The 25,566-nt window shown below is 45.2% G+C and overlaps 1 protein-coding gene across 1 annotated transcript in view; it reads left to right on the plus strand.

The window, feature by feature from the left end:
• F5 (coagulation factor V) overlaps positions 1-25,566 on the plus strand; it is a 711,267-nt gene that overhangs the window by 322,429 nt on the left and 363,272 nt on the right. Inside the window, exon 10 of the mRNA XM_078658317.1 lies at positions 15,862-16,073. Within this exon, the coding sequence (XP_078514443.1) occupies positions 15,862-16,073 (212 nt within the window). The remainder of the gene's footprint in view (positions 1-15,861; positions 16,074-25,566) is intronic.

A 25,566-nucleotide genomic window follows, 5' to 3' on the forward strand; every position in this document is an offset into this window, starting at 1 on the left:
CAAATCACAAACATGGTGCACTTTCTGGGCAAAGATCTAGCTTTTTGCTGAATTTGGTAAAATATTTTCCAGCTGTTTTAGCTGTGGCGGTGTCTAACATTCCATATGGGAACTGGGTGGGGAAATTGCTTTTTGGGATCCCGCCTTTTTATCCTCGGCGCCTCCACTTGATAAATCACCCCAAAAACTTTCCAGGAAGGAGCTGAAGTGAATGGACTTTTTCATGAGGATTCGTCAAATTACGTCAAAGTTATTAGCAAATCAAAACATTTATTTCCTATGGTAACTAGGTCCAAACTACCACTACACATTGGTTATATATAATAACATTTTTAGGATAAAAGAGACTACAAGACTGAGTCCAGAGAAAGATGCACATCTTTACTCTGCAAAATGAAGACCACTGGGGGTAAGCATATAGCAGCTATTTTACTTAGATGCTTTGGAGTTTTCTAGTATGATGCGACAACAGGGGGCACTGATTATGGCTTTATTATTATATTGGATAAAGTACCCCCTGCCATACATTTTAAGGATATTGCAAATCAAAAGGATTTCCATGACCATATAGAGGAACGAGGCCGAAGGCTGAGGTCCTTTGTAACGTCATGGAACTCTGAGGTGACGGGGCGTGGCTAAGCACGCAATGGCGGAGGTCGCAATCGGGTAGAGCTCTGAGCCGAGCTCCCCTTCCCTGGGCCGATTCTCCGTTCAATTACCTCGCAGACGCCTGAAATTGCAGGCGGACCGCCGCGGAGCTATTTTCGGCATTCTAGACGATTTTTGTCCCGAAGACCCGACCCTGTCCGCACCGGACTTTCTTACGGGCCTCCTGCGGGGCTTGCTGCTGCCCGACCGGCGAGGGCGACCACGAGAGGCCGCGGCTCGGGCCTGACACCTGGGCCTCAACAAGCGGCCTGCAGCCTAACTTGCACAGCCTCCCTGCCCACTGGAATCAAGACCTGGGAGCTCGCTCGCCACTCCGACCCCGGCTCCCCACTGCTCCTAGGACATTGCGGGGACCCTGCATCGTAGAGGAGCGAGGGCCCGACTGGCGGAATTCACCCGACACACCGGCGGCGGCCCGAGCCGAAGACGCAGCTGCTGGCTGCCTGGTCACATACCCGGAGACAACGTGACCCCCCGAGGTGCTGCCGGCAGGGAACCGGTGGGGCTGGAGTGCCAGGTGAACAGGTCTGTTACATCAAGTCTTCAAGGAAGAACGGAGAGAAGACTTGGATTGTAGATAGGTTCTTTATTGAAGTACCTTCACAGCAATACCAAAGCACGTCAACCATGAACAGAAGTCAGGAAATAACTGACTCCAGTTCGAACACAGACCCCAGAACCATAATCAACATTCCAATAACAGTAGAGTCACATAAAGAAATAAAGACAATCCAAAACTCTAAACCATAGATACCACACATCTCCCTTTCCCAAAACAAAAACAAAAACATTAAAGATGAAAATCTTTAAGATAAGCAGGAGTACAGGTGTTGCGACTACTCCGCCTAGGAATACAAGGAACATCATTTTGGACCGACATCTTATCTGAAATAGAACAATCAGGTAAGGTATTAGGAACACTGACATCATCAATAATATTATGATGCGAAAAATGTTCCGTCAAAACGGAAGAGGAACCAGGAAGTTGTGAATCACCAGCTCCAGACAAAGGAAAGGAGTCACCTTGAAGAGAAAACGATGAATCGTGCAAATCCGGAATAAGACTGTCCGAAAAATTGCTCTCCTTCAGGCTTTTGCAGTCTCTGAAAACAGAAGGATTAAAAACAACGACATTTCTCTTGCTCCACCATTTGCCATTAGCAAGTAAAACAGCATTCTTTGAAACCCTGATAATTTTTGCAGCAGGATAAAATTTAGACATCTGACCACTGTTTTTGAAAGGTCTTTTGACCTTGATAAAATCACCAACATTGAAAAGAACATCTTTAGTTTTGAACTTGTCATCATAAGCAACTTTCATTTTGTTTTGAGCAGAAACTACTCTTTCACGAACTTGATCAACAGCAGGTAGTTTCTCATCAGCTTTTGTTTTGTCAAGGACCCATAAAGGACTTAATTTAGAAGAACCAAAACGTTTCCTTAACAAGACAAAAGGAGTAACACCAGTTGTGGAGTGAGATGTATTGTGATAAGTCCACAACCTTTCTTGAACAGATTTTGAAACATCCAAATTCTGCATACAAGCTAATTGGATGGAGTCTTTTAGCATTTTGTTAACCCTTTCGACCATGCCATTCGCTTGTGGACTGTACAAGGCAACATTCAAGTGCTTGATATCAAGATTGGATAAAAATTTCTGAGTGACATGAGACTTAAATTGAACGCCATTATCAGAGACTAAACATTTATGAATCCCTTCTCTGTGAAATAAATCATCCAAGAAATCAATAACGCCAACAGTGGATGGATCAGGCATGAACCTACACTCAACCCACTTTGAGAAATAGTCCACAAGGACTAAAGCAAATCTTAAGTGAGGTTTTAAATCATACATAGGACCAATGAAATCAATGGCCAGTTTTTCCCAGGGACCCTGAGGATAAGGAACAGGAATAAGAGGAGAATTCTGCAGCTTAAGAGATTTGTCAGCCTCGAAACAACTAGAACATCTTCCCACAAAATTTTCTACATCAACATCCATACCTGGCCACCAGTAATAAAGCCGTAATCTTTTCTTAGTGCCAGTGATCCCTAGATGGCCAAGATGGGCCAAATTCAACAATTTAGCTTTAAGCTTGTTAGGAGGAATCAACAGAGAGCCTCTCATCAAAAATTCATCCTCCACAGTAAGCTCATCTTTAACCTTGGAAAACAAACGTAAACCGGAATCCAGATTCCTTTCATCGGGCCAGCCCTTGATGATATGTCCCTTGACTAAATCTTGAATCTTGTCTAGTTTGACGCAATCCAACCACTCTTCCTTGCTGATGATACTCTCCGAGACCATCAACCCATCCACCATGCCCACAACACACTCAGAATCCTCAGAAAGAAAAGAAGAAGAATTTTCCAAATTACTCAAAGGACATCTAGAAAGGAAATCAGCACGGGTATTCTTGCCTCCAGGAATGTGTGTAATAGAGAAATTAAATTCATACATCCTGGAAAGTAATCTGACTAATCTAGGACTGAGATTATTGTGATCTTTATTTGATAACAGGAACACTAAAGGCTTGTGATCAGTCACTAAAACAAATCTCCTGCCCCATAGGTAAGTTTCAAAATGCTTAGTGGCCCAAAGACAAGCTAAGGCTTCTCTCTCAATTGTGCTGTATCTCCGTACCGCAGGAGAAAGGGATCTGGAAGCAAAACCAACAGTCTGTTCAATGCCATCAACTAATTGGGAAAGAACAGCACCTAAACCAATGCCACTTGCATCCACAGTGACCACCGATTGAATGTCATCCCTAAAAGAATGAAGAGCAGGCGCCTGCACAATAAGTTTCTTTAAACGCTCAAAAACCTCATTTACAGAATCTTCCCAAGAAAACTTCTCACCTTTCCTAAGCAACTTTCTTAAAGGCTCAGTTTGAAAAGCAAAACAATCCACACATCTAGAATAATATTCACAAATACCAAGGAAAGACCTGAGTTGATCTTTGTTCTCAGGACAAGGACTATCAACAATGGCCTTAATGAGGTCCTGTTTGGGAGAAATGCCTTCACCAGAAATATGATGGCCCAGATAATCAATGCTGTCAACCATAAATTTGCACTTCTCTTTTTTTACAGTAAAACCATTGGTTTCAAGAATATTCAACACTTCAGACAGTTTCTTCAAATGATCATTATCACACTTGGAATAAATTAAAATGTCATCCTGGTAAGCCAAAACATTGCTGCAATTTCCAAATAATTTGTACATGAGTTTCTGAAAGACTGAGGCAGCAGACGCAAACCCGAAAGGCATGCGTAAGAATCTATAGGGACCAAAAGGAGTATTAAAGGATGTCAAATCACGAGACTCCTCACAAAGCTCCACTTGATGATATGCAGACCTTAGATCTAAACACGAAAAAACTTTAGCATCACCAAGTTGGGCTAACATGTCCTGAATCTTGGGAAGAGGGAAACAGTCAATTACGATATTTTTATTTAAAGATCTCAAATCAATGCATAATCTTATGTCTTTGCTTCCCTTTTTCTTCGCGATAACTATGGGGGCGACCCATTCAGAAGAATTTATAGGTTCAATTACTCTGTCAACACATAACTGTTCCAAATGGAGCTTGAGTTGAGACCTAACAGAAAGGGGAACATTTCTTACTTTATGGATAACAGGTATGGCATCCTTTTTGAGAACAATGCGATGCTCAAAATCACGAACAAGACCCAGCTTGTCCTTGAAAAGGGCACCATGTTTGACAAGAAGTTGATGTAAAGTTAAATTAGAGGAAGGAGAAACGTCAACCAAAGAAATTGGGCAAGAAGTCCCTGGTCTTAAAACCATGCCAAACTTCCCTTGATCCTTCCACCCCAAGATGTTGTACCCTTTTTTAGCCACATATATTTTAGTAGCAATGCTCTTGTTTTCAAACTTAATGGTGTCATTGAAGAACCCTAACATATCAATGGAATGACCCCTAAACGAAATGGTGTGAATATCAGGAGGAAACAAGTGAGAGGATTTCCAATACGTATCAAATAATGTGTTAGTGACAAAAGTAATGGGAGAACCAGAATCTACAGTCACTTGAATGACTGTATCACCAATGGTGACATCACAAATAGGACCCCCATCATCTAATTCAGCATCGATGTATAAAACAATCTTTTTAGCAGAGACCACTGTACACACATTCTCAGGATCAGAAAGATCAACATTTTCAACTGTATTAACTTTTACAGGGTTTCTGTTACACACCCTAGTGAAATGCCCGGTTCTTTTACAATTAAGGCAGGTTTTGTTAAGAGCTGGACAAGTTTTTGAATTGGCCAAATGCGAAGGAGAACCACATCTGAAACACGCATAATTTTTTTTAGACTCTTTAGAATCTTTGTTCTTGAAAGTTTTTGGCTTAATACTTAATGCATTGACAGCCTCCGTGATGGCTTCACCTTTGTTTCTGTTCAACTCTTTTTGAGAAGAGACAGATCTCTCAATACCTCTCGCTAGTTCAAGAGTTTCTTTGAGAGATGGGTCTCTGCAACACAGCAATCTCTCTTGAACCTTCTTATTATAACAATTTACAATTATTTGATCTCTAAGATAAGAATCAATGTTACCATCAAATTCGCAGGTTGCGATTAAAACTCTAAGTTCTGTTAGAAAAGTTTCAATTGACTCAAATTCATATTGGTGCCTGGTATAGAATTTGTGACGTTCAACAACAACACTGGTTTCATCAATAAAATATTTGGCCAGTCTGGAAACAGCTTCTTGGAAACTATCCCAATCAGTTTCATTAGATTGAGGGGAAATAGGCAAATGGTCAAAAATGCGTTGACCCTCAGCTCCAAGACTGTTATAGAGTAAAGCCAATTTTCTGTCTGGATGGAATTTTTGACCATCTAATGCAATAATGTAACTACCAAAGCCCTTGAACCACTGTTTACACTTAGTTTTGGGTACACCAGGATCAGGAAGAAAGTAAGGAGGGCTAACAATATTTTGTGACATTTCAATTTTGAAAAATGAATAAAATAAAACAATCAAGCAAAATTGCAGGTATCCAAATACAAGAGATAATACATAACAATTGTCTCTCCCAATCGATTTAAATTTTTTTTTTTAAGATGTGCACATCATCGAGTAGCTCCAAGTTGTGAAGTAAAAAGATGTGCAACAGTCAAAGAATAAGAATAACAGTACAGAAAATGAGAATCATCAAAAGGCCAAACCTGTAGAAAACGTAGACTGCCTTGAAGAGAAGTAAACTGCTGAATAAATGTTATTCAAAACCATGCAGCAGTAAAAATATTGAATTGAAAAAACGCTGTAAAAATGTAAGTCAGCTGTAGTCAATTAGTATGAAAATGAAGGAAAACAGTTTTAAAAATGGATCTTCAGCAGGAAACGGACTACGCATCCGTAAAACGGCTTCAATAAGGACTTCTGTGAACTGTACCAATATGGAGGCACGTAGCGTGAAATAGCGTGAATTGTGTCACTCCGTCATTGTTTCGACGGAACCAAGTGACGACAGCGGCTGACCGGGAGGATGTGGAGACGAGGACAGCTAGCCGAAGAAGACTCAAAGGTAAAGTTCGATGGAACGAACGTAGAGTCTCAAAGGCGCTTGAGCTGTAAACTCGCTCAAGCTATTAACTGAGGTGCGCAGTGAAAAATGAATTGTAGGCGCTAGCGGGCAGAATAAAGTTCAGGTTGAACTGAAAATTTCATACGACCTGACAAAATGTACAAGAAAGCTACAGCAGCGCTTCTTCACGATTCATCTCAGGCGCACATAGATGCGAAAACCTCCCGGTGCTTCAGAAGTGCTGTTAAGGTGAAGGACGAATCCCAAACGTCGCCAAATGTTACATCAAGTCTTCAAGGAAGAACGGAGAGAAGACTTGGATTGTAGATAGGTTCTTTATTGAAGTACCTTCACAGCAATACCAAAGCACGTCAACCATGAACAGAAGTCAGGAAATAACTGACTCCAGTTCGAACACAGACCCCAGAACCATAATCAACATTCCAATAACAGTAGAGTCACATAAAGAAATAAAGACAATCCAAAACTCTAAACCATAGATACCACAAGGTCCCCCCCTTCATACCTCGCCGAACGGCCGTGACCACCCGGCGGGGCCCCTCCCCCTCGCTTACACGGTGTTGCTACAAGTGGCGGATGCCACTGGGAGCCTGAGGCGGACACCCGGACCCACACGTGGTGGACACCGGGAACCCACTGGAGCCTTGCGCTCATTTTGCGACACGCACTCCGCCGGTGGGGATGTTACCTGGCCCCGACTACTGCGGACTCCCCCTGGGTCCCCCATGATCGACTGGCTGGTGGGGCCCTGGTGTGTGCTGTCCGGCTGCGCTTCTGCCGGAGAATCGACGCCACCGAGGGCATGTGAGGCGCTGGACGAGGGCCCTGGGCCTGGTGAGGAAAGAGTAGCCACGCACAAACGGAGGGGCCTTGCGTTGAAGATTTCCACGACCGAGGAGACCTAGCTTCCTCGCAACACGCAGAGGAACAACGTGACTCCAGCCACGTGCTTCTGGATCCTCCGACACCCATACTGTGACATACTAAAACACTCTGCCTGCCCTACCTGCCCTGGAGGCACCGTGGATCTCGCAGACATGAGATCGTCTGCTACCACGCGGCCAGCTACCTACGGTATGCACATGCCCACTCCGGACTGTTGACCGACGTCTGCTCCGTCATCCTACCACATCAGCTTACTCTGCGAACTGAAACAAACGGTGCGTGGGACGCCGACTGGCCAACCGCGTGGGGACCGACGCAAGCAAAGGCCACACCGCCAATTTCAGACATTGCCAGAATCGTACTCCAGAGGACGCCTTATCTTCCTGTCAATCAGGCTGTACTGTTAGCCAGACAACCCTGCACATGTCCGGAGGGGTAAAGACCCGCACTGGGACTGGAGGTGCCCCGCCGAAAGGAAAGACTGACAAATCACTAAACAAGATGGCTGCCGATCAAGTAACCGCGAGACTGGACAGCGTGCTAGCCGCAATGGAACGCATGGAACAATCGCTCCAACTGACCAGAACATCCTTGGAGTCCAAAATAGACAATGTTGCCATGGATCTCACCCACCTGCGAGACGACGACAGGAAACTGGCTGATCGGGCCAAGACCCTGGAGGGAACTGTGAAGGAACTCGAACCCAGAGTCACCCAAACAGATAAGCAAGTACAGGACCTCCTGAACAGAGTGGAGTTCCTAGAGGACCGCGCAGAGGACGCGGAAGGGAGGGCGAGATGCAATAACATCAGACTCGTGGGAGTCCCGGAGAAATGGGAGGGCAATCATCCAGCCCAACGTGGCTAAGGGACATGCTACCTGAAGGCACACTTTTGCCCTATTTCGTAGTGAAATGGGCGCACCGCGTACCCACGAAGCCCTACACCACAGGCTCTAACCCGAGGCCGCTACTCTTCAAGATACTGAACTATAGGGACAGAGACACGGTCCTGAGAGAAACTAGACGGCTCGGGGAGATTCGTATAGACAATGCTATAGTGATGTTTTTCCCAGACTACACTGTCCAGGTGAAACGTCAAAGGCACAACTTCTTGGAGGTGAAACGGCGACTCCGCACTGCAGGCCTTAAATATTCCCTACTCTTTCCTGCGAAGCGGAGAGTGGTGGCGCGGGACAAGACCTACTTCTTTAACACTCCTGAAGAGGTCGGTGAATGGCTCGACAGCGGTACGGACACGAAGCCCAGGCAGGCACAGAGCTACGAGGCGAGACCACGACCACGTGGGCCGCGACGTCGCCGCAGGAACAGAGACCAACAGACCCACCGCCCAGTAGACGCGACGCGCCACTCTCCACCAGCAGACCAAATGATCCAGGAACAACAAGATGCGCTCCGGAGAGTCTCCCAATTGAGCAATTCACCGGCATCGGAAGTTATTCAAGACGACAGCCCATGGATAGTTCCAAGCGATAATGACGCTATTTACGGAATACCGGACTCCCAGGTATCCGTGGATCTGCCAGATATCACACCACAGACGGCGGACTTGCTCCACTGAAACCCAGCAAGTACTACTAATGGACCCTGCCGGGGCGGCGGAGACGGAGCCGGGGGCCAGATGGCCCCTGGGACGCTGTGAGTGCAGGACGTCGCCCGGGACGCCTCCCGCCGCCCCGGTGATGGCTGGAGTGAACTTGACGCAATGGGTATCCCCTCCAGCCACATAGACACTGAGAAGGTAAGGTGGTGGTGGGAACATGCTGCACTTCTTTCCCTTTCTCTCCTCCATACCCACTGCCCCTAACGTCCTGAGACCTTCCTCTACCAGAGACTTGGGGAGCGAGATCTCCTTTTATTCCCTCTCCGTGATTAACTGAGCGAGAGACCTCGCTACACGGGGCGGCGCTGACTCCCCGGTCACTAACTCTGGCCACATGGCGCACACGACATATGGCCCAGGGAAGGACCAACGATCCCCTTTCCTTCTTTGACTACATTGACCGCCAGGACTGTGACTAGCACACGATACCCCCTAGACTTGAGTATTGTTCTTTTGCCTCTTCGGTGTGTTTGGACGGCGACATGTTACGTAGCCGACCTTTTGGTATTTGTTACTGTTTTGCATTGTTTGAATATTATGATTCTTACCCCACCCACGCCCTCGGAGAATTGCCTGTACTATTCCTTCCGGTGCCTGTGTCTGATCTGAGCGGGGGGAGGGGGCTGGGCAGCCTGTGGAGGTTCCCACCTAGGGGACGGATGGTGGGTGGGGCGGGCACCTCTTGCCGAGATTGTGAGTATGGCTGAGATCAAGATATGTACGTGGAATGTAAGAGGCATGCACACACCGTCGAGGCGCTACCAAATCTATTCCTACCTGAAACAAATTTCACGTAGCATTGTTACAGGAAACACACTTGAATAAGACAGAGGTACACGCACTCCGCCGCAGATGGCGCGGACAACTTTACGCCACGGAGTATTCCTCCTTTGCTCGCGGGGCACTCATGTGGATCCGGCCAGGCACCCCGTGGGCGGTCATGGACACGCAGATAGACTCAGAGGGTAGATACGTGATGGCCCGAGGCAGGCTAGATGGGCGCCTGTGGTGCTTGCCTCTATATACTCCCCAAACACTGACCAGGGCAAATTCTTTGATGGCCTCTCCACAACACTAGCGTCCTGGCATGGGGTCCCATGGATTCTTGGGGGCGACTACAACTGCGTCCTAGATGTCAATCTGGACAGATCTTCCGCACCCCCGGCCAATGCCCAGACACACACCACCACGAAAACTCTCCTCAATTGGGCCATGCAGTGGGACCTCCAAGATGCATGGAGATCACGCAACCCCACAACACGAACATATTCCTACTGGTCAGGGGCGCATGCACTACATGTCCGATTAGATCGATACATGATCACTACTGACCTTCTCCCGTTGGTCAAGGACACGCAATATATGGGCCGCACACACTCGGACCACAATCCCCACACACTAGTTGTTGCTTGGGAAAACCCACACCCGCCTATCCCCACCTGGCGCCTCCAACCGGACCACTTACTAGATGCGACCTTCCGGGACTCCCTGCTCACACAGACGGCTCAATACTTTGAGCTCAATGCTGGCATGGCGTCCTCCCCCCAGACCGAATGGGACGCATTTAAGGTGGTGACCCGGGGACTCTGTTTAGGGACACAGGGACACATAGGGCGACAGGTTGAAAATTATCTGATGCGACTGGAGATTGAGCTACTAGATCTTGAACGCACTGCGGAGGGGGATGCTGGCACTCGGCTGACGGAGGCCATAGCGGAACATGGTCGCCTCCTAGAACGCTTACGCAACATCAACTTTGCGGCGCACTCTGCACGCATGCATCGACAGGGTGATAGGCCTGGCAGGCTGTTAACCTGGCTGATTGCGCGGGAAGATCGTTCGTCCCCCATTTCAACGATACAGGCAGAGGGAGGTGATTTACTTTACACCCAACGCCAAATACACGAGGCATTTACCGGTCACTACTCGGGGTTGTACCGTTCCCGGTTGCGTACCCCACTATCTGCCATAACCGAGTATCTCTTGCCCATACCACTGCCCGCCTTAACGGCTGAGCAACAAGATGACCTTGGAGGCCGCTGGACCCCGAGGAACTTCGCGATACCATTTTTAATCTCTCGAATGGCAAGTCTCCAGGACCGGATGGCTTGCCAGCCAAATTCTACAAGGCCGCCTCAGACATCCTTATTCCCCATCTGGTGAAAATGTACACTGCGGCAACGGACGACTTCTCCCTGCCCCCGACGCTTAATGAGGCTACCCTCGTGTCTCTGCTCAAACCCGACAGGGTTAGCGAGCGGATGGGATCCTACCGCCCCTTAGCCCTCCTCAACACAGACTATAAAATCCTCGCCTCCACGCTTGCCCGCCGACTAGCCCCTATGGTACCCGTGCTGGTACACCACGACCAGAACGGATTTGTACCGACGCGCCACACGTCCCATAATATCCGCCGCCTATTCCGCATACAAGAGTATGCCTTCCGGCGGTGGCCACGCGCCGGGTGCCTAGTACTGGATCTGGAGAAAGCGTTTGATTCAGTGGAATGGCCTTACCTACGAGCGGCCATGGACAAATTTGAGTTGGGGGACGACTATGAGACCATGGTTGGCCTCTTGTACCGCAGACCCACGGTCCGCGTCCGCACTGGTACACTACTTTCTGACCCTATACATGTGTAGAGAGGCACCAGACAAGGCTGCCCCCTGTCGCCCTTGTTGTTCTCCTTAGCAGTGGAACCCCTTGTTGCGATACTCCGGTCCCGAGGGGCGGAGTGGGGTATACCGATGGCGGATGGCCTCCATGCGGTGTCATTATATGCAGACGATCTCCTCCTCAGTACCTCAGTAATGTTCCGGCGTCCCTCACTGACATTTTCTGCACCTTTGAGGAAATGTCAGGTTTGAAGGTCAATTGGGCCAAATCAGGAGCCTACTCCTTTGACCCGAATACTCCCGAGAGTGAGATACGCATTGGGGGCGAGAGACTACAGTGGTATCCCACCACATTCAGTATCTTGGGATTCACGTTTACCGTGACCCTGTGGATATATTGGAGGGGAACCTGATGCGAGCGATCACATCCATCCGATCGCAGGTTGGGTTCTGGAAAACACTGCCACTGAACGTTCCTAGCCGCGTAGCCCTGACGAAAATGATAGTCCTGCCACGGCTACTATACTACTTTGCTAATATTCCAACATATGTCCCCAACCGGGTGTTCCGAGACCTCGAAGTCCTACTGCGCGATCTGATCTGGAATAAGGGCCGGCCGCGCATTGCACTGGCAAAATTATATATGCCAACTGAAGCGGGGGGACTGGCTGTTCCCAATCTGGAGTTATATTATCTGGCGGCGCAAATGCAGTGGGTGTCGGGATGGCTAGGTGGTAAGAATCTGGGAGACACAGCCACGGACACCGCTGTCTGGATCCAGTTGCAGATCCAAGTGCTGTTTCACCCGCTGACCCAGGCTCCCCGCCCATCACAACTGCATCTTGCAGTAGCGCGCAGATGCTTCCTCCGCACCCTACGCCTCACCAGAGCGGTAACTCCGTATGCCCCGATACTCCCTCTATTGGGCCCCCGACTGCGACGGGGACACTGACGGCTGTGAAACTCAACAGCTGGACCACTGCAGGAGTGGAAACATTGGGGGATCTGTACTCTGATGGCGCCCTCCTCCCCTTCGCCACTCTCGTAGAAGACACATCTCTTCCAGCTGGACAGTTCCTATTACACGCGTCCCTCACCCGTACACTGACTGCCGCCTGGGGTGACATAACTGTTGAGTTGCCCGTTCATCATTTTATACAATACCTTCATGTTATGAGTAATGGCGCGCATGTAATCCACTGGCTAGCACAAGCTCTTCTTCTTCATACCCATCCCGCCACTGGGCAACTGAGAGAGAAATGGGCGACGGACAGGGGTCGGGATTGGGCAGATAAGGAATGGGCAATGGTTCTGGTTGGCCCAGTTAATGTCCTTCGTAACCCCTCGCTTCAAAATTATACAGCTCTACATACTACACCGTGCATACCTCACCCCGGACAAGATAAACAGATATTTTTCGGTCACGGACACTGCCTGCAGCCGCTGCTCCCTGATAGGAGCGGACCTCCTTCACATGCTCTGGCTCTGTCCTGCCCTTCAACAATACTGGGATGGGGTGACTACGCTACTTACGCATTGCACTGAAGAACAAGTGCCAAAAACTTGGGAGGCCTGCATACTGGGACTATACAAGCGCACACGGCTGAATAAGGTCCAGACCCGGTACTGGGATCTCGGTCTAATCACGGCCAAGCGACTGCTCACCAAGCGGTGGAAGGCCGACACACCCCCGCACATCCGACACTGGAGCCTATTGTTGGTAAACTGGGCGCGAGCGGAGAGCACTGCCCTGCGACGAGAGGAAACGGCGGGCCTTAGGAAATTTCCGATTGCACAACACTGGGACGACATCCTCCAATCCTTTCAGCAGAAATGTGTGGAACAGGGGATCAGGTGATGGGATATATGCTGCCCCCCCCTTCCCCGCCCTGTAATGGACATTACGAGGTACACTCGCACCGAGCAGGCTCCCCCTACTCATTTCATTTTCCTTCTCCCCCTCTCCAGTCCCCACGCATCATTGCACCATCATATATACTGCACTGATCGCTGCCTACATGACTCCCGTGTCTTGGTCACCGCATGCTACATACCCAGCTGTTCCGCAATGGAGGGTATGTTGCCCCTCCCAAGCCCACGTTCCCACACATTCCACTATAGCCAGGGGTCCTACCACCGACTACCTCACGGACAATACTGTATTACCGCAACTGACACGCCCATATGATGGTGATCCTCCCTTAGGTGCTTGACATACAGACGAGCCGCCCAATATACTCTCCAGACTACCCGCCCGCTGGACCGCTACTGACACATCAGCACCACACTTCCCTCCCTTAACACATGGCTATCTCCAACCCCACCCCCCTTCCCTTTCACTTGTATTTCCCATGTTACTGTTCTAAAATGTATTGATCTACTGGTCCAACCACCCTTTGGACCTAACCCTTCAACATTGATTATCGTACACATTACGCCATGGGGCCTTTGAGAACAACTGCCAGGGCCGAGGTGATCCTACCTGACCGCCAATACACACACCAGACACTCCCATCAGGTTAGATAAGCTGTATAGTTACTCGCTTACCGACACACTTGAGGAGCAGAGCAGCCTCATCCTTCATTGGTGCTGCCCCATGCCCTATTAGGGGGCGAGCTCGTCTGCCACTCATCCTTACGACCCACATGTGTTACAGCGGGCCACGGTTCACCAGAGGACGTTGATGAGCGCTAGCATAGCTCTGTGATTACGAGTTCGCCTACGAAAAAGAGAAACCCTACAGACCCATATTTTTTGCATTGTCGTATGTTTGTACGATTGTGCAGCACTGAATCAGATTGTTATATGCCGCCGAACCCCAGGGTTGTCGGCCTTGCGGCTGTGTTCACCCAATGCACGTGATGTAATTTAAATCATACGCGGCTGGCCCGGATGGGTTGTAAGCCGAATGCTGTGTACTTTATGTTTTAAACAATAAAGGTCTTTAAAAAAAAGAAAATGGAACTCTGAGGTGACTTGTTATATCCTTATTGAGTACGTCAGGGGGTACTTTATGCCTTATAAGACATGGTCACACCATCGCCTTTCCACAACCATGTAAAATCTTGCTGCGTAGCTCTTTTATATAAAAGAGAACATGTTTGCAAAATGAAGATATCAAATAGAATCTCTACTGCAATATTAAACCATCAAAAAAAGCTGTTAGATATTTGTTGCAAAAAATATTAGAATAAGTTAAATACAAGGCAGTTTTTTTAAAAAGAGGCAACGTTGGTCAAAATGTGTAAAAACATGCAGAAAGATTCAAACTTTTCTATATATACTGAACTAAAATGTTGCCATAAATATCTCCTTTCTGTGTTTCACTATACAGCTAGAAAAACAGAGCAGTATAATGAAAAGAGACATTTTGTTTTGTTCCTTAAACAGCTGCTCTGATCGGCCTTTTACCTTTGCTGCTAACTCTGGCAACATACATTGTGATGTCAGAACTCAATTGTAAAATGTTAGGGTAGTGCTAACCATTTAACTTGCCATTTGCTTTCAAATATTATCTCTTTGATTGAGTTCTAAGCCCAATTACCCTGTAGGATCCTGATTCCATAGTCTGCATTGCAGACAGTATTATGCTATCAAATAGGTATTACAAGAGGCATGAAATTTCAGAACTCTCCCAGTGGTGTTTCCCTGGACGTATGTTACTACTTAACAATCCTATGTTATACAGGTAACTTACACTTTTGTGTTCGTTTACGCTTTTGAGTAAATTTACTACTTTTGTAGTAAGTCCAGCACTACACATAGCCAACCACTGTACTACAACACTCTCCCATAGAAAATAATATAAGCTACTACAAACGTAAGTTACTACAAAAGTGCAGTTTGTGAATACAGAATAGTAAGCTTACTCAAAAGTGTAAGTACTAATTACAAAAGGGTAGTTTGTGAATAGTACTTTGCAGTATACGTTCTAGTACTACTGCAGTACTACAAAACTCACTACAAAGTGTAGTTTGTGAATCAGGCCCAAAGTGGTGAGATTTGTATGTGGAAAAACTGCATGATAATAAGTTTTGAATGGGGAAAATGGAGTGGTAGCTTCACATTTCCCCATTCCATACTCCAGTACTGGGAACAGGGAGTAATACTGAACCAGGTAGAAACCAAGCTCTTCAGCATTGCTTTAACCTTTGGTGGTATTACCTCATTGGATTACTACAACTGTAAGAATGAGGGCCTATATGTGAAGGAGATGCATGTGACTTGCACTAGGTGGAAAAGCGACTGTATATGTTCTTTGTTCAGCTTTGCACATGTGTGTGCCAAAAAGCATGAGGTGTGATGGGGTGTCCTGCATGTTTGCCTAGGACAAGAAAAACTATAGGTTTGGCCCTGTTCATACACACTGAAGGCTAATCATCTTGTGTAGGATTTAACAACATAATATTTTGTTTACAGGCCATCAACGACTCAGTTGCCAAGCTTTCTGTATTTTATTTACTGCAAACTGATATTCTTCCTTACAGACAACAATACACAGAGGCATGCAGTAAAGCCAGGAGAAACATTTACCTATGAGTGGTATATTCATGACACTGATGGGCCAACTCAAAATGATGCCCAGTGCGTGACAAGGCCATATTATAGTGCTGTTGACATGACCAGCGATATCGCATCTGGGCTTATTGGACAACTTCTGATTTGTAAGACCTTGACAGTAAACACAAGGCAGCTGCAGGTAAGATAATGTCATATTTATTTATTTGAATAAGTTGTTTACTGAACAAACATCTCTTTCGCTTTCACATCAGCCAGTTATGTTGGTACATATGCATGGGTGAAATATAACTATGTCCAGCTAAGAGTTAGTGTAGCAACAGGGGCAAGTCTAAAGGTATCAGTTAGGCTCAAGTGGGAACTGAGACGGCCCTACTACTGTCCATGGTTGGAGGGTAAGCAGATATGTGATATGAGGTGGTAGGTGGCAGACATATACTGCAGGTTGTGCGTTGCTTAGGTCTACCATAGTCAGTTCAGGCATCTGTCTAGCTTTACTTTGTTTGTAAACAATAGCCACTGGGAGAAGAAAACTTCTCCGGCCCCGCAAAGGGCTGAGAGGGGTTCCTGGTGGGGATACGTCCTCCCAAATCAACACAATGTCACTATAAGTACCCCACTTAAATCAAAAAATGGTAGGGACAAGAAGCTCTCCCGGTGTCAGCCACTGAAATGTGGGAAAGGAAGCAATTCCTTTTTGTTGAATAACCCTCACACACTCTAGTAGTGTCATGCTTCATCATCGGGTTCACCCTAACTTCTAAAGGTCAGGGTGTGCTCAACCATATCTCAGGAAGCACTTAGAAGAATCTGGCTGGGGGTTTAAAGATTTAAATTCCTCCTGTGGGTCCTGGTATCCCTTTATTAGCGGAACCATAGAGGATATTAATATTAGAAAAAGTATGACCCTACTGCCAACATGTTTCAGTCTGTTAAAAATGGCCCACCTGGGTCCTGGACTTTCTTCATGGCAAAAATAATGATGTCCTCCCTGGTTAAATTAGTTTCAGGTATTGTTTTCACTCCATCCTGATTTGGAGGTATAAACTCGTCTCAAGAGACTGCGGTTCTCTAGGGGGTAGCCTTGTAGTCAGACTTACTTCAAAGGTCCTGCCCCGCTACCACACCTACTTGGTCCGCGTCTCCCAGCAATGCCTCAACAGGAGAAGAGATAAGTAATCTGTTTCCCTTTTTCGTGTATATGTGCAGCTTTATGCCCGCTACAAACTTAAGACATAGGACATTCCTGAAACTAATTTAACCAGGGCGGACCTCATTATTTTTGCCCTGAAGAAAGTCCAGTACCCGGATGGCCCATTTTTAACGGACTGAAACATGTTGGCATTAGGGTCATAGGACCATCACCTCCTGACGACCCACATATACTTTTTCTAGTTTTAATATCCCCTACGGTTCAGCTAATAAAGGGATACCAGGAACCGCAGAAGGACTTTTAATCCTTAAACCCCCTGGCTATATTCTTGTAAGTGCTCCCTCAGACATCGTTGAGCCCACCCTGACCTTTAGAAGTCAGGGTGAACCCGATGATATGACACTACTAGAGTGCGTGAGGGTTATTTAACAAAAAAGGAATTGATTTCTTTCCCACATCCGAGTGGCTGACACCCGGTGAGCTTCTTTTTCACTATCTTTTTTTGATTTAAGTGGGGTACTTATAGTGACAATTATCATTTAGCTTTACTTTGTGACATTATCTCAATATCTCAGTTATAAGTAAAAGATTTTTTTAAATACATTTTATGTTCAAACATTTTGGTAGGAGTAGGCAATTTGGCAGTGAAGTTAGGGACATATTAGAATGTCCTTGGATATAGAACTCGCCTACCCTCCATGGAATCTGCACCCATGTTTTGCCATGCAAATCCTGGTTGTCTAATGGACTAGTTTCTTAAAATATTCAAGGCCCTTGTTTCAAATGCCTAATGAATGGTGCAGGGGATCTCTAGGTTTACACCTTGACTCGACATAAACCCATGGAGGGCTTTAAATGGGAGGGAAGGGTTATGTTTAATTTTTATTGAATTGAGGAGCAGTCAGTCTGCTGGCCTTATCACTTGCAGTCTATCATTAAGTATATTGGGGAGATCAATGTAAATCACATTTCAATAATCCAGATGTACCAATTTGGCTTTGGTCTCTTCCTTCTGATAGTTCATTTGGAGCAGTATTAAAATCTTGTGGATCATGTGTAGCTTTAATTGGTTGTTTTTAAGAGAATGTGTTCATTTAAAGTGAATAAGAGTAGATCAAAGTTAAATATTATTCACTAATTCCTCTTCTTCTTTGCAAGGATTGAGCCTTTATCCATGAAAAGGGCTCTTTGAAATTGGTCATCTTGCCCTATCTGCTTCCCAGCACCATGATATCTGTTTGGCATAAAAGCATATCAATCTCTTCCTCATTAACTGGTAAATGTGGTTTAGAAATCTTGGCAATTTCCCTTATATCTCTTCTACGTTGAGATAATAGATCTCTGTACATATTAGAAATGGTACATGGCATAGCTTAATAACGGAGCCAGAGGGCATGTGCAGGTGCTGCCCAGTGCCTTCTGTCTTGGCCTCTGTAACACTAGACACCCTTATGTAAGAACTACAGGTATTAAGTCTTCTATCTCAACTTTGGAAATGGTTTTAAAAGTTGCTCACCCGTGTAAAGTTGATTGCATTCTACAGAATTTCCTTATCATTATATTTAATGACATTCTTTTACATCACTACCGTCATGTCAACACTAAAGGGTGCACAACGTTCCCTGTAGTGTTGACTGCATTGTTGGCACTGCAGTCAACACTGAGGGGAGTGAAAAGCGTGTACTCCATGATGCTAAGGAGTAAACTTCTCTGATATATGATGTAGTGTCCGGCCACACCCTTTTCCCTGCCCAAACTGATTTTCATGACCTTCGCTACCATTTATCACACGTTCCTAATGTTCCTTTTTGTAAAAATTGCATTCCGGACCATTGATTGCACTTCATACGGTCCGAGCCGGAGAGTATGGCCGAAGTGCAGAGAGTATATCCCGAGTGCTGAGAGTATGGCCCGAGTGCGGGGAGTACGGCCCAAGCTGAAGATTCTGGCTCGACTGTGGATGTAAAGATACAACTCAAAAATTAACCTCTGTGAATACCAAGAGTCGCAAAGTTAGACTCGCAGAATGCCTTTGTGAATCGGGCCCATAGTTTTTAAACATGAACCATTAGAGCACTAAGAGGCAAGACAAATGATATGTAAATACTGTACATGACCCAGGTTATTATAGAACAGCATTATAGTCTATTAAATCAAGCACAATAGGTTTTTTACAACTGGTATTCTGAACTCACATATTTGAAAGTGCTTTCATACGCATTAATGAAGAAGAAGAGTTTTGAGGAAATAAAATATTTGCCTAAGTTAACACAATTTAAGCAGGAAAGCTGCGATTTATCTAGGGTTTCTGGTTTAATTTTGTACGAATCAGCCAGGATATAGATTCTATTTGTTCTTCCTTAAGTTAAGGCTTTGTTTTTACCTCTTGGTGCTTTTTTCTGCAATTTTTATGTTGTGTGAACTGGACCCAAAGATAGTGGAGTGCCTTACATGAGCGTTAATTACATTACACACGGTCACATTCATTGTTTATATGTGAGGGAGGTTACCTGATTTTTCCAATAACACAGGGTGGTGAGTCCACACGAGACCCGAAATTGCATAGCACTCCCGGCCGTAACGCCACATCTTGGATAGAGGGAAGCAGGGAGACAGAAGCCACATGAAAGCTTGACTAGTTATGGGTCAAGGTTCCAACATGACCTCGAACTGAGCCAGAGCCATGCTTTTGAGTAGCTCACCCATCTATATGTCAGTAGTTCTCAATAGCTATGTTCAAAGGAAAAGATCCTGACATACTTGGGCTCCAAAAAACACATAGCCCTATGTAAGGAAACTCATCTCTCCCAAACGGAAAAGGCAAAACTGCGAAGTGACAGGGTGGAATGTGTGATAATTTAGAAAATAGACCAGGACCCTCCATGACGCCGCACAGAAAATGTGGCTACATTTTTCCATACAACCTTACCACATACGATTTCTCAAACATTGCTATGTTTTTGCAAAAGTCTTTATCCAAAGCAGTACTTTATAATTAGATTGTTTAATGCCCCCTGGTGAATACAGGTTAAATGATGAGCTTGAGACATTAAAAGAAATCTGGGCAACTTACTTTACTTCGTATGACACTTTGTACAAATGATATCATGTTCTGAATGATTACTGGAGCAGGTTCCTGAATCAAAATAGCACATACGATATCCTAATAGTTTTTTTATAATACGTCCTTTTTTACAGCATAACGCTTGTTTTCTCCTGTATGATTTAGCTGCTTCTTGCTACCTTTCTGTTTTGTATTTGTAGAATAGCAACATGTAACATACTTTGCAAATGCATTTCGTATTGCATCTCCTTCATAAATGTAGCTAAAAGGTCTAATACAAATATTATATCGGAACTTGTACTGTCCTGTTGAATGCAGTGTTATTCCAATATTCAAGCTTAGGCTGTTTAATAGTCTTGTTGTTTTCTTATTCTTCTGTACTGGTTTGTTCTGAACTTTCTATTGCCTTTATTCCATGTACTACACCTATTCTGGTAGGCGCCATGAGGGTGTAAGATCATTGCACTTTGTCATGGAAGCAAGATGTGCTTTCACCAGGGAGATGCTCAAATTCTTACGCCTCCATGAGACGAAGGTTGGTTTCTGCAGCAGTTTTTAAAGTGAATGAAAGATGTGACATATTTTAGAACTGCTTTGAAAAAATCTGTTCTGTGGAGGCATATGAATTTGAGAGATTCCCTGGTGAAAGCACGTATTGCCCAGTATTCCTACTTCTATGTATAGCCTACCTCCCATAAAAGGTGTGGCACTGGCATATGCACTGGTTGGCCACAATTTCTCGCAGGCAGTGAGATTGAATCTAGTGAGATTAAGATTCTGCATGAGGGTTTTACCAGTCGAAACGTGTGCCATGTACTAAAAGCCATTCTTTGCCATTGCAAAGTAGACTACATTGGGAAAATGATCAAAAGGTAAAAAAGCGTAAGTCTAAAATCGGATATAAGACCATGAAGACATCCTTGGTCTAATATTTTATAATGCACATACATAGGAAGCAAGACATCGCTGGTCATTGCACCGACATGTAAAACGACTAAGCTGAGGGGCGATATGGAACAGTTGTTTTTACAAAAAGAGACACACAGCACACTTCAGCTAAACATTGTTGAACATAGGCTCACGTAAGCTAATTAAATACATAATCTAACTCAGAGTTCTGCTTAAAATTACCACACTGATATTGAGCCCTACAACAAGTTCACACCTGGATCTTCCTTGAGTCCTCATCTTTCCTTAAAGCCAACTGCCTGGAGTCACACCACAAGATTTTCACCAGAATACAAATAGACTTCACAGCATAGAATTTCAGAGGCTCCCATCCCAAGCATTTCACAAGAAAACCCGACACCTGGATAATATATCACAATAGCCTTGAGGCATGCGTACTGTGAACCTCCGCATCCACTTCAATAATAATTTACTAAATTCTGTTTCCAGTTTTTTTATCTTTTCATTGATTCATAGTTTTTATGGGGCCATTCTCTTATGTTTGGCCCCAAAGAATATGTTCAGTGGTATTTGTTTGCCTAAGGCATCAGTAATCGATTGCAGAACTCAGCATTTTCTGTTAGTTGTTTGCTGTGTGAGGTCATGATCAGGCATGAATCAAATATTACAAGGTTTAATTTCTTCTAATGTTTGTGCTGATATTGTAACTTATGTTGCTGCCTTTTGACTGGTAGGTGGATGTCAAAAGATGTTGGTTTCTCCAAATTATTGGTGAATTTCTAGTTACAATGGCATACTATCGGAAGGTGAATATTTCATCAAGGTTTTGTCCTTTTACCCGAGTCGGCCCAATTACGAGTTGATGGAAGTACTGGGCCTCAGGATTTAATCTGGTGACTCCTGACTTGTGCCAGACCCGGAGGACCAAACAAAATGTTCATGTCTCTCAAAACACTTAAGTTGGTGTGTTGTAGTGTGGTGTCTATTACAGCATCAAGTAGTGTTACCCTGACCTTCCTGTTATTTGCAGGTGGTCTGTATATCAACACGAATGGGCAGGAAACGTTAGACCAAGGAGAGCATCTCTCCAGAAAAGATTGACATCCCAGTCATGGAAAAATTGTTAGTGTTTTTTTGTTTTTACTGTTTTTTTAAAGACTGCTGCGATCTTACTTCTTACCTTCTTCTGGCCGTCTTAGTAAATGACACCATATTCTGCAGAAATGGCCTCATTGCAGGTTGGTGAGGTTTCATTACTAAGCCAGGTTTCCTTTTTGGAGATGACGTCTGGTGATATGTCTGGTATCAAATCAAAGATTTTTAAGGAGTTCTTACTGATCAGTAGGACATCTTTAAAGTGGTTTAGCTTACCTTCATAGTATCTATTCTATCGAAGGGATTTGGAGGAGATAGGTGGAGAGTTGATGCCAGTATGCGGTAAATAGGAGTGGTATGAATAATAGGCAAGGAAAATGGTTAGTTTATGCATTTGGGGTATGTATATTGGGTTGTGTAAGGCTGGTCAAAATTTAAGTGCGCGTGGAAGAGTTGAGCGCAATGTATATGAAAGAGGGTGGTTTGCATTTGTGTTTAATGGAAGTGGGGAACGGAGTGCATTATGTGAAAATGAGGCGGTGTGGCATGGCTGTCTGGGAGAGATATGGATAAGGGGTCGGGGAAATGAATGGGTGGTTTGAGCAGCGGTCTAAGAAGTGATGTGTGGGATTGCCTCTTAGATTGTAATGCAGAGAGGGAGAGAAGTCAATGGATTGTGTGCATTGAGGAGGCTCAGAGAAGGGATTGGAGTAGGGATAAGGAGGACCATTTTGTTTAGAGTAGAAGGGGATATGTTCAGGATGTAAATATTGTCCTGGAGATCTGGTCAAAAAGCATAACCAGTTTGACTTGATTCAAAGCTTCCTTCTAGGATGTGACATTAGTTAGAAGATTGATGATGGGTTGCTGTGGTCTAGTAACTCTAAGTTTGTCCCATTAGTTTATACTTTTATTTTGTCATGTTTTTGTGGAAAAGTAAATTTTGCCATGTTCTGTGTCCCTACGTGTCATCCATCATATGTTATGTGTGCATGATTAAATATGCATATGCATTCCCCATGTTCGATTCAAGACGCAATTATAGTTGTGTCCACCTCTAGTATGCCAGTTTCCAGTTCTCGTGAATACTACGAATATCAGGTCTATGTAAAGCTACGTTGCCACGTTTCTCAGTGTGCACGTTATTCCCTTATAAAGTCCTCGTTTCTAGGCCTCAAAAGGGCCTGGACACCAGATTCAGCTCCTGTCTCCTGAAACCTCGCTGAGGAGCGATACAGCCCCCACCTGTATCCTCGACCCTTCACTTACTTCCTGCCTCGCAGTGCCCGGCTCACCCTGGCTCTGCCTCTGAGTCTGCCAAGAATATGTTATGATTCCAGTTATCAGTTCAGTCCTCCTTCTCTGCATTCCTAAAGCTACTGAATCGCATCGATAGTTTCCGTCATTGTCTAGCCTTCACGTCTCCACGTTAGAGAAATACTGCATTTAATGGTCATTTAATATTCTTCATCACGCACTACATGTAGAATAATGCATGGTCCAGTCTTAGAATCAAGTTAGCCTTTCCCCTCCTGACTTCTAGTTTATATCAACATGTTCTCTAAACATCAGATACTAGATACTGCTTAGGTACATGTCGCCCTGACTCTCCAGACTTCAGTCTCTGCTCCTAGCACAGAGTTCATAGCCCCCAGCTTCTCCTAGTAACACGTCATTGCTAGTTTGCGCGCACCATCAGGTTAGAGGTCCCGGCTCCTCAGGTAGCCCCCTCCACGGTTTCCGCCCCATTCATGACATATTCTGTTACGTTTGCATCACATGTCTATGTATACGCCCTGTTACACCTCTTTTCACCCTTATCTTTCGCGACTACTACGCGCCACGCCTTTTGCTCCACCCACTGCTACGCCTATTGCAATGTAATGCTATGTGTTTGCGTTATGTATATATGCTCATGCACTGTTATTAAAAAGTTGTTCCCTTGTCCCGATCCTGACCCCGGCAGCGCTGCTGGGCCTTGCCATCCTATTCCTGTATTTGCTGTAATAAACCTGCGAAACTCCTACTACCTCGAATCTTGACTCTTATTTATTGAGCTATCTGTTATTCATTTATTCATTCAAAAATAGGGTATTATTTATTTATTTACCACATTTTGATCTTGTCTCCTTCTTTGGTGAAGAAGGATTCCAGCTACTAGGGTTGAATGTTATCTCTTACCTGTTAATTTTTACTTTTTTGCTGCAAATGTAATAGTGTGTCAAGAGGTTGTAGCCTGGTATTCCTCCAATGTAAGGAGGGGTGATGTACTTGAGAGACATATAAACCCAACTTACCAGTAGTGAAATGAGCCCAACCTATCAAATGGGTGAACCTCAGCATGGAGTTAAATCACTCTATTGAAATTTCTGAAAGAGATGCTCAGGAGTGTGAGTGGTAAGCCTTACACATGCCAAGCGCTGTGATACTGGGTAATGGCCTGTGTGAAGACTCAGGAGCAGAACTGTCTCAAACCTAATTAAAATGTTCTACATTTGAACTCTGGTGTGTACTTTGACCAATATTGATGCTAAACCAAGCTGTGAAATTACCCTAACATGTTTAATTTCGCTATTGGGTGACCTCGGGAGCAAAGCTAATGCAAACTAATTATTTGTGTGCTGGGAGTCCAGGAACGGGCTTAGGCCAAGCTAATTTAATGTATCTAAGTGGTGAGCCAAGGTGTGAAATTATCCCAGTGTGTGGGGTGAACACAGATGCAGAATTGGCATACACCTTTTATATTGTCTTTGGGATGAATTCAAAGTGGGTCTGTGGGTGAAACAGAGAATGGGCTTAACGATACCCAATTTAATTTGCCTACTTGGTGAGCCTTGGTGTGAAATTAGCCTGTTCTATGGGGCGAACGTCATAGTGGAAAGAACCCAAATTAGTTTGTCTATGGGATGTACCCAAGAGCCAAAATAAATATTCCCACAGCTGTCACTGTGAAATGGGAATGAAAAGCAGAATGTCCTGTAGATGCCTCTGAATCCCTCAATGTTAACACAGAGGACTACTTGAGCAATTAGTCTGTCTGAGTCTTTTTTAAGGTCAGGCTTGATAGATTACTCACCTCTAGAAGCACTAGTGGCAGAGCAGAGGCAGCCATTCTAGCCCTATGCCTTTCAGGCTCTAACAAGTCAAAACATGGAAGAGGTCTTTGTGGTGCCATCCTTTAGCTGGATGCCTGGGCTGGACGCCCAGAGGAGGCCCTGTGGAGGCAGCTAAACTAGTTGTGGGATGCTTCAATCAGATGGTGGCCAATGGATGGGGAATGGTCTCCTTGGTCATGCTACGCACTGCACCATCGTTGGTCAGATGGCACTGTGGTTACAGATGGAACAGGGGCTCTTAGTGAACACTGGAGCTGAAGCAAATCTGGCATCACTAAGCACTGAAGAGATAAAACCGCCTTTTAGGCACTAGTCTCTGCTAAAAGTAGATTGCATC

The sequence above is a fragment of the Lissotriton helveticus genome, chromosome 8 (genome assembly GCF_964261635.1).
Source record: "Lissotriton helveticus chromosome 8, aLisHel1.1, whole genome shotgun sequence".
Lineage (NCBI taxonomy): Eukaryota > Metazoa > Chordata > Amphibia > Caudata > Salamandridae > Lissotriton > Lissotriton helveticus.